We start from the raw sequence: 10569 nt of genomic DNA on the forward strand, positions 1-10569 counted from the left end.
AAACAAAAAAACATAATTCATTATTCATCTTTAAATCCATGTAGTTTAGTGTACAGTAGAACACATTTAAACCAAAAGTGATAGTCTGAATAAGTTGGTTTGAAATGGTATGTTTCCCTTGATCTATATCCTCGTGTCCCAGCAGCTCTGTTGTTAACCCCGGCAGTGTTTTCCCTACATAGGCTCAGGCAACCCTAACACACACACACACACACACACACAGGGAAAAAGGTAACAAAAAGGGAAGCGCTCCGCACGCAACAAGATTGCAAACAAGATTTGTTCATTTTCACACACAAAAAGCGATTTTCCTAACAAATCCATTCAAGCCCATGTTGTAAAAGTGAGTACACCCCAATTATAGTCTTAGGAGAAAAGCAACACTTAGACTACAAAATTCTGATCAACAGGCATTCAACCACAGGTGAGTCTAATAATTCATTTAGGAGGTGTCCAGCAGACAGGTGACTATGACATCAGCTGTGAAGCCGCCTGCTGCTCCTCTGGTCACATCAGGCGAGAATTGTTCAGATACACAAAAATTATTACATTCATCAGTCGCGGTGTTTTGCTTAGAAAATTTTCTTCATTTTGTTAAATTTACCAGCCTGCCTCGTCTGTTTTGGTTCGACTTCCTGCCAGAATTGATGCGGCTCGCGGAGAAAATAGAGCATGCGCCCAAACAATCGCTGCACAGTTGATGTGAACGAGACTGTAGGTCAACACGGGCGCCGAATAGAAGCGGTCTTTGTTCCACGGCGCTTCGCGTCGCATCGTCACGCTTCTGCGTCTGATGTGATCCAGGGGTGAAAGATTATTATGTGACAAAGAAAAGCCCTTCCCATTTCACGTTGTCAACAATGGCTCTATGTGGAAGAGAAATGTCACAAAATCTGAGAAAGGAAATTATTTCTGGATCGATTATTGGATCAGCAGAAAGAAAAGACAAGACAAATAACTTTGCTCTCTTTATTACTGCAACACTTTCCTGCTCAATCTGCAACTTGCTAAAAAAAATATGGATTACAGAGAGAGCTGATTGCAGATTAAATGTTAAAACGGCTTGCCACAGTCCCACTGTATATTTTACTTTGGTCCTCTTTTACGTATTTGCCCCAACAACATTTACAGGTCCCACCACATTAACATAATAACTGTCCCAGACACTTTGTGTGCGCCACCCCCTCCCTCCTTTCACAGCGTTTGGCGGTACGTGTGCACGGCGCTGCGCCGGCAGACTAAAGATGCGCGTGTGTATGTTCCTTTTTTTACAGTTTGCATCAACGTCGTATTTTACAGGGAAGCCAAAATGCTCCTATGCATGCAGCTTAAACAATGCAGGTGGTTTTCAAGCCCCTTCTGCCTCTGCTGAACAGGCAGCGCCTCGGCCCTCCATGTGACCGTGAGCATGCCCAACCGTAGACAGAGATCCGAACGGATCACAGATCAATGATGATTTATTGCACCCCTACTAAAAGTTATGCTAATATCCTTATTATGTCCAAAAAGCAATTTTTACAGCGTGTGTTTACACTGAGTCACTAAACAACCCCTAAAGCTTGCTGGTGTCCCTCATTCAAGTACATTTTAGGCATACACAACTTATGTTTTAGCATAAGTTCCAGTTAACCATAACTTCAGTTCTATGTTATTTTATTGTAGTACTTTTTACCACTTTTGTATTACTAAAGATGTTCCGATCACGATTTTTGCCCCCGATCCGATTCAGTGTAATTTGATTTTTAGAATCTGTCGATACCGAGTCGCAATCCGATACTTTAGAAATGCGTTAAAAAAAGGAGAACACACTAGAGTACTAGAGTAGTTATTTTTCATCATTGATGTGTTTCCTTCTTTCTGTATTTATGTAATTTCTTCAGTTTGTTTGCCGTAAAACGTCACTTGTTTAAGAAGTACATTAAATCATTAACTGCCAGCTTTCTCCTAGTGCGAAAAGCCCTTCGCTGCCAGCATTTTTCTGTGTTTTTAGTGTTATTTTTAAGAGTCAGAACGTTACACGCTAGGATGACGTCAACGCCAAAACTACCAAAACAAAGAGGAGACTCACCTCTTACATCAGGAAGGATCTGCGCTTTTCGAGCGTTATGCGTTCGTTCATAATCCGTTGTTGAATTGTGATCGGCAGAAGCTTTTACGATTCGCGCCTCACCTTTTTTTACAGCAGCGGCCCAAAACGATCTCCTAACACATGGATTTTCTGCTTCCTGATCATGTGACTTGTGACGTATACGGATGAAGATCGGCTTTAGAGCTGAGATGTTTGTTCTCACGGTGCGGGGGCTCGTCCGCCGCTCACACAGCAAACAATTGCTAATAACAACTTTAGTCGTCATTGGCAGTGAATGAGTTAATAAGAAACATGTTAATATTAAGTATATATGTAAAAATAAATTGTTAATTTAATAAGAAACGTGTTAGTATTAAGAATATATGTAAAAGTAAATTGTTAATTAATTTAATAAGAAACAAGTTAATATTAAGCATATATGTAAAAATAAATTGTTCATTTAATAAGAAACGTGTTAGTATTAAGAATATATGTAAAAGTAAATTGTTAATTAATTTAATAAGAAACAAGTTAATATTAAGCATATATGTAAAAATAAATTGTTAATTTAATAAGAAACGTGTTAGTATTAAGAATATATGTAAAAGTAAATTGTTAATTAATTTAATAAGAAACGTGCTAATATTAAGAATATATATAAAAATAAATTAATTAATTGTATAAGAAACGTGTTAATACTATTAAGCATTTATAAAAAATAAATTGTTAATTTAATAAGAAACGTGTTAGTATTAAGAATATATGTAAAAGTAAATTGTTAATTAATTTAATAAGAAACAAGTTAATATTAAGCATATATGTAAAAATAAATTGTTCATTTAATAAGAAACGTGTTAGTATTAAGAATATATGTAAAAGTAAATTGTTAATTAATTTAATAAGAAACAAGTTAATATTAAGCATATATGTAAAAATAAATTGTTAATTTAATAAGAAACGTGTTAGTATTAAGAATATATGTAAAAGTAAATTGTTAATTAATTTAATAAGAAACGTGCTAATATTAAGAATATATATAAAAATAAATTAATTAATTGTATAAGAAACGTGTTAATACTACAAGTAAGAGTAGTCTACTAAGTGCGCAGCTGTTTTCAATGACAAATAACTTTTTTCTGCAAAACACCAGTAGAGCTGCTTTGTCTGTAAAGGTAAGAAGAGAAAGCAGGTCGTACTGCGACTCAAGGAGAGAGCAGAACCCGTCAATTACCACCACAGACGCTCATCCACAGTGGTAAACATGCTGCTGTTTGGCATTTTTGCTGTCCGTAGATTATTTTTGGTTTCTTAATGTATCTTTTTTTTTTATATATATATATTCTCTTTTTATTGAAAGTTTTGTTAAGGTACATAGAACATATAACAACAATAACAATAACAATTGGCACAGTGGAACCGTCGGGTCCGCCCTGTTCCGGGCGAGCCATCCTCCTTTCTCTTCAGAGTCCCATGACCTCTGGTTTTGTCCATATATCGGGGTCTATGTAGCCCTTAATGTTCCGCCTCTGATGGTGTTCTTACCGGGTGTTTCCAGTCCATTATAAAGTGTTCGTATCCACAACAGGCTCTTCCACTTCCAGTAAACATATGGGAGTAGGTTAAACCTTAGTTATACTACCTGCCCTCCATCATTGTGTGGTATTGCTGTTAGTAAATCTCTCCCATTTCTCCCAATTCTTATGAAAACTGTCTAATTTAAGGTTCAAAAAGGCTGTCAGTTTTTCCATCTTATATATTTCCTCGACTATTCCCTGCCAGTCTTTCCTTGTTGGGGCATTCTTCTCTAGCCATTTCCTGGTAAGCGCTTTTTTGCCTGCTGCCAGCATGATATTCATTAAATATTTGTCTCTTGTGGGGACTACTGATGGGATATCACCCAAGTAAACAGTACAGAAATCCTTAACTACCTCACAACCCGTCACGACTGCCATTGTGTCGACCATCTCCCTCCAATATGGCTGAATTACCGGACATTTCCAAAAAATATGGAAGTGGTCTGCCATGTTTTCCCCACATTGTCTCCAGCAATGCCCTTCTCTCTGTTGGCCTCTCTGTTTGCATTTTATTTTAGGGGTTATAAAGAACCTGGTAAAATTTTTCCAAGTGAATTCCCTCCAGTAACCCGAACTGGTAGTTTTCCTCTGTGTTTCACATATAGTTGCCCAGCTTTCATCCGATATGGTGATTTGTGCTTCCCTTTCCCATTTAATTTTTATATAATTAGTTGATTGGTCTTTGAGTGATTGTAGATTCTCATCAAGTTTAGTAATTTGTTTGTTTTTAATCTTACTTTGATGAGCCTCTTTTATAAGGGAGACTAGGCCGTCCCTCTGTTCTTCCGTGTTTTTTATGTTACAGTTGAAATAAGACCTGACCTGGAGATATCTAAAAAAATCCAGGTTTTCCAGACCATATGTGTCCCTTAATTTGTCAAAACTATGTAGTCCATCCCTCCCTGCTATTGAGCAAAATGGTCCGCATAGCGGCCATCTATTTGTGCCGGGGAGAATTCCCTATCGCTTGTGACCCATCTAAGTTGTTTTATGTTGGTGTCTGATTCATGTTTCTCACATTCGTCAAACCATATCTTTAAAGGTGTTTTAGTCCATTCATTTAACTCTTTTTTTCTTTTCCAGATATAATTTTTTATCTCCTAGTATTGTCTGTAGTGGTAATTTTAATTGTGTCATATCCAAATCTTTCCATTTTGCCACATACAATGGGTCACACCAATAGAGTAAATATCTTAATTGTGCTGCTTTAAAATAACTTTCTAAGTTTGGGAGGGAAAGTCCACCCTTCTCCCTAGGCAGTTGTAGTGTTGTGTATTTAACTCTAGGTTTGCGGCCCTTCCATATAAATCCCGAGAGCATTCTGTTCCATAGTGCAAATTGTTTGGCTTGTATATGTACCGGTATAGATTGAAAGAGGAAAAGTAGTCGAGGCAATATATTCATTTTGATCGTGTCGATTCTATTATATAAATCAAGTGGCAGTATGCTCCATCTTTTGATGTTTTCTTTTAGCTCCTTTGTAATTGGTGAGTAATTTATTTCATAGATGTCTGTCAGTATTTTGGGGATCTTAATACCGAGATATGTAATTATTTCATTGTTCCAATTAAATTTGGATATGTTTTTGATCCTTGCCGTAGGTGTGTAATTATGTGTAATCACTTGGATTTTTTTGGATGTTTATTTTATATCCAGAGAGTTCTCCGAACATTTCCATCTTTGTCAATAGGTTGGGCAGACTTTTTTCTGGGTCCGCGAGAGTCAGCAGAACATCGTCTGCGTAGAGACCTATCTTGTATTCTGTCCTCCATAATGGCTTCTTAATGTATCTTTTAGTGTCGGTTTAATTACCTGCATTGATTCAGCGAACTGAGCAGGGTCAGTTTTTTAAAGGTGGTGCATCAGTGTTGAAAGCAGCGCTACCTTTTCCACCACATTAAAGGCCCAGTTTGTACACATTACACGTGTTTTAAACTCCCTTTGCTGTTTATTTAAAAGTACATCCAAATTACAGACATTTTCTCTCTTTTGAGGTGACAACTATGCTCTGTGTTAGCTAACTGCAACATCATATGGTGCCTGAATTCCCAGACTACCTTAAATTGTGGGACTTTATGGTGGTGTCGTCTGTGAAACCAAGACTAGTGATGTAGAGGAACTTGTTGAATTAAAACTAAGCCCTTATTATTCCTGTAAAGGATCAATTTGATCTATCTTACTTATTTGACCCTTACAAGCTTACAGTGGGGCCAGAGAAGTTGGTTTTATGACGGCCATAAAAGTTTTTCTTTGTCGCTACAGTTTCCTGACAGTTTTGCTTCAAAGAGCAGGAGAAGCATCGTTTACACCCCCGTCTCCTGTAAGCATGACCCAAAGGTAAGGGTACAGATCACACCTACAAATAACACTGTTGGGCCTTCCTTTGTTCTCCCCATCGCAACACATTCTCACAGGCAAAGCGTCAAAATATGACGCGTGACCAAGCCTCAATATATGGCGATTCGGGACGCCCAAGCGCGTCTCGCTTGGGCGTCCCGAATCGCCATATATTGAGGCTTGGTCACACGCGTCATATTTTGATGCCTTGGGTGTGAGAATGTGTTGCCCATTGGGTGAGGGCGGGGAGGGGTCCACTCCGGAGGCTGCTTTGGGAAAAGCCTCTGTGACATCTCCTCATTTCAATATTGCAATAATGAAATTAAACCCTTTAGATTGAATCATGGACTGCTTTCTCATTCTTTTATATCTCTAAAATAAACTCCCCAACATTCTGTTTGAGAACCTCTTTCTCAAGAATTTAAAAAGTAATGTTTGTTGCTTAGTTATATCCTAAAATCACACAATCGGACCAGATTTCCAATCAGGTGATCGGTAGGGCTGGGGGTAAACGATTATTTTTAAAACGATTATTCTGACGATTATTTTATCGAATAGTCGACTATTCTAATGACTATTTAGAAAATTAATCTAATGATTATTTTTCTATTGCACAATTAACAAAAACCAGAAAATCTCAAATAAATTCCTCCAAAAAATTGATAAATTCTTACTGTAAGAGAATAAACACTACAGGCCTTCCATTTTGTATAACACTGCTTTTATTGTGTTGCGGTTGGTTATGTTCTGGTGACGTGTAGAACTTGGGAGTGCAGGCTGCTGCCTGAGAGGTGGTAGAAGATGGAGTGTCTCCATGCTGCTTTGTTTTGGTCACTTATGTGCGTGAGGCGAGTGGTCTTACGGGTTAAACCAAACTCAGGTGATATTTTACACTAAACCGAAAACCCACAACACTCTAAATGTAATAAAAGGGAGATCTACACCACAAAAAAGATGAACTCTAAACCAAAACGTAACAGCTTATCCCAACGCAAGAAGCTGTTAGCGAAGATGCTAACAGTAGCTTTACCAACGTTAAGTTCAAGTTACCAAGTTTAAATAAACCAAAAACACCCAGCAGCAAACAGACCAGCACGGAGGAGAGACTGCTACCACCAAAACAGCTCTCCTAATGTCTGAAAGAAGCTCCTTAATGAAGGGAGAAGCGCTCCCGGTGATTTTCTACATCTGCGGTAGGCACGAAGCAGCGCATCTGACCCCGGAAGTTGTTGTCCGTTGCCGGGAGACGAAGGCGGGCAAAACAGGAAAGGAACCTAGTAGCGGACGGACGTTGTTCCGGGTCTTCGGTATTTGGCGGAGATGTTAGTGAAGGCGGAGAAGAGGGCGAACTAGAGGAAAAACAGGCAGATTCCTCCTCTATTTACAAACTCCTGGGGATGCAACAAGTGGGCGCGGTGCGTCGACTTCCGGATCTGACGTCGACAAATTTTTAGAATCGAGCCGTCGACGTAGTCGAGGCTTCGCTACAGCCCTAGTGATCGGACCATCCCTAATTATTACTTCTGTTTTTGTTGTGGATTTTGTATTCCATTGAACCTTCTGGGCCACCATAAGTATTCATACATGCTGTAGCAACAGTAACCACTGAGCATGCTCTACAATCACTGGTCTGACTTCATGAAGTCATTTTGAAAGATAAATACAACTTTGAAGCTTCTGGTTGTTGCCCTGACAACAGGTTCCAGAGATCCACACAGAGGGATAGAATCACAGATAACGTTACAAAAGAGACGTATTAGTAAAAAAAAAAAAAAAAAAGTGTTATATTTCAGAATCACTGCACTGGACAAAATATAAATATTAAACACCGACTGATACTTGCATTAGTTATGGGACACTTTAACTAAACGCAAAGGTCAACCAAAATCGAAAATGTTAAATTTAACAAAAACTGTACAAATGAAATGTCACAACATTCTTCTGTGATAGCAACAAATATCTGATAGATCATACGTGTGTGAGTGCACTCACGTTTTCATGGTAGCTTGATTTGAAGCCGCCCTGCTGTCGTCTCGGGTCGTCCTGCTCTCTGTGTCTCAACATCTCCTCCTCTCTCCTCCTCCTCTCCTCCTCGTGTCTGCGGAGAACAAATAAAATCAGATAAAAGCTGTGAAGCACAGAACAAAACCACAAACCGGCGTAAATGATCTGTATTTTAAACTTCAATAATACCAGTCGGCCACAAGCAAACAACACGACTTGCTAACAACAGTAGCTTTAATTGGTTTGAGCTTTAAACCAAATAAACAATTAAATTTGTCTTAAAGCAACACTAAACAGTTTACCACTTTAAGCCACTCTATCAACTTTAAAAGCTGATTTCAGTGATTCACTGGGTAGTAACTTTACCATCTTCACCTTGGATAGCACTCTGCAGCCGTCTGCTGACCAGAAACCACCCTCAACCGCTTTGTGGGATGGGTACGTGCACTAGAGGAGCTCTTTACCTGTTTTATGGCTGTTAGCCATTTAATCTGCTGATGGCTAATATAAAGGCTAGCAAGAAAAGAAGTTTGACTCTTTTTTGTTGTTGTTGTTGGCATCATTGTGGAACCTAGATGTAAAGGAGTAATGTCTTTGGATGATCATGTTAGCATTAGCTCGTTGTTAGCGCGGCTTCAATCGCAAAAAAAAAGTAAGTTATGTCCAAGATAAACAGAAAGAGACATGATTGCGCCCCATCACCGCCACGGTCTGACCACTTCTAAACGTCCTAAGGGTCCATGATGCCGCCACGGCGAATTGACGGCATTGCTTGGAAAAAGGGCTTGGGTCTCCCTGAGTAGGCTACTGCCCCCACGACCCGACCCCTGATAAGCAGCATTAAAATGGATGGATGGATGGAAACAGTAGGAGGGAGAAGCTTTTCTCACAATTCCCGGTCAGGTTTTAATTCATAGGAAAAAAAAAAGACAAACCTCATTTCTATCTGCTGTCGTCTCTGCAGCTCCTGGTTTCGAAGTTCCTCCAGTCTCCTCAGCTCCTCCTGACGTCTCATTAGATCTGGGAAACAAAGAAAAATTTACTTTAAAATAATCGGCAAAGAAACAAAAAAAAAAAAAAAACAGGATTCCTAAAATAAAACCTTGTGGAACACCGAATTCAGCTGATTTAAAATCTTTAAAGAGGGACTGCACACCATCAGATAATGTAACTCCACCCCTAGTCAAAATTTGAAAAATGCCATGAAAGTGGGCGTTGCCAGGAGGCACGAGTGGCATGACCAAGTGTGGGGAATTTCCATCCTGGGAGGGAGGAGTGGGAGGAGACTGTACCGATGACATGAAATTGTCCTAGCCCCAGCCAATCACAAGTTTAAAATGCAGTAGCCGCTGTTCTGCCACAGGGGGCAGCACTGAGACGTTTTTAGACCTAGATTCTAGATGTAATCAAGTTTACACAAACATGTCAAAAAATGCACAGAAACAGAAAGATTGCATTTGTTAAGACCCAATTGTACAGTTAATTAGCAAAAATTTGTTACTTTTGAGTTTAGTTACTCTAAAGATTTTTTTACTTTTTAAATAACTGGAAAAAAATAAACCCCAATACCAATAAAAAATAAAGATGACTGGCTAAAAAATAAACATCATGTCATTACCTTGTCTCATTAACATCAACTGGTGTTCGTGTTTAGCAGATTCCAGTTCAGCCTCCAGTTTTTCTTTGGCTTCTTTAATGCTCCGGTCCACCTGCTCTCGTTGCTGTTTTTCCATCTCGTCCAGAGCTTTCCAGCGAGACGAGTATTCAAACTCAAACGTGCCGGGCTGGGCGAAGTGTGGCTGATGCGCTCGCTCTCTGCAGAAAAGAATAAAGCACGCCTCATAAAATCGTTTAAGCGTTTCATAAGTACTTAAACTTCACTCACTTATGGTACTTTGGAGTTTTCTGTAGCATCTTTTCAGGTAGACCCTCCTCATCATCAAAATGCTCCATGGGCTCCACGATGGCAGGACAAGGCGTACTAGGGAAAGATAAAGGAATGATGAAACAACCCTTTATTGTGAGGCCAACTTTCCCAGAATGAAAATGTTCCCGATCAGTTCTTTTTGCCCTCGAGTCTGAGTCATTTGATTTAGAGAATCTGCTGATGCCGAAAACCCGAGCCGACACTTTCGATACATAAAAAAGAATAAAGAAAACGAAGAAACAGGACCAGAATGTTCCTTTATTTTAATTTAATTTCCATTTAGCAACTCTTTTAACAAACAGATCACTTCTGTGAGGTAGCTTGCACAATCAAGTAATAACTAACAAATTACATACTTTTGGACTTTAGTGCAAATATAAAAAAGTTTCATATAAAAGCAAATAGTCTGAATATAGTCTGAATATATGGACCGAAGTCTGAATATATGGACCGAAAGTCTGAATATATGGACCGAAAGTCTGAATATATGGACCGAAAGTCTGAATATATGGACCGAAAGTCTGAATATATGGACCGAAGTCTGAATATATGGACCGAAGTCTGAATATATGGACCGAAAGTCTGAATATATGGACCGAAAGTCTGAATATATGGACCAAAGTCTGAATATATGGACCGAAAGTCTGAATATATGGACT

At 38.9% G+C, this 10569-nt stretch overlaps 1 protein-coding gene across 4 annotated transcripts in view; it reads right to left on the bottom strand.

Moving 5' to 3' along the window:
• pspc1 (paraspeckle component 1) overlaps positions 1 to 10569 on the bottom strand; it is a 42308-nt gene that overhangs the window by 25035 nt on the left and 6704 nt on the right. For all 4 annotated transcript variants that reach the window (XR_001572415.3, XM_070544218.1, XM_070544217.1 and 1 more), the window contains exons 4-7: positions 9869 to 9964; positions 9602 to 9798; positions 8919 to 9003; positions 7972 to 8077 (exon numbers count right to left, since the gene is read on the bottom strand). Coding sequence is in view for 3 of the 4 variants with exons in the window: in XM_070544218.1 (XP_070400319.1) it covers positions 7972 to 8077; positions 8919 to 9003; positions 9602 to 9798; positions 9869 to 9964 (484 nt within the window). In the remaining variant the exon portion in view is untranslated. The remainder of the gene's footprint in view (positions 1 to 7971; positions 8078 to 8918; positions 9004 to 9601; positions 9799 to 9868; positions 9965 to 10569) is intronic.

The sequence above is a fragment of the Nothobranchius furzeri genome, chromosome 14, assembly GCF_043380555.1.
Source record: "Nothobranchius furzeri strain GRZ-AD chromosome 14, NfurGRZ-RIMD1, whole genome shotgun sequence".
NCBI lineage: Eukaryota > Metazoa > Chordata > Actinopteri > Cyprinodontiformes > Nothobranchiidae > Nothobranchius > Nothobranchius furzeri.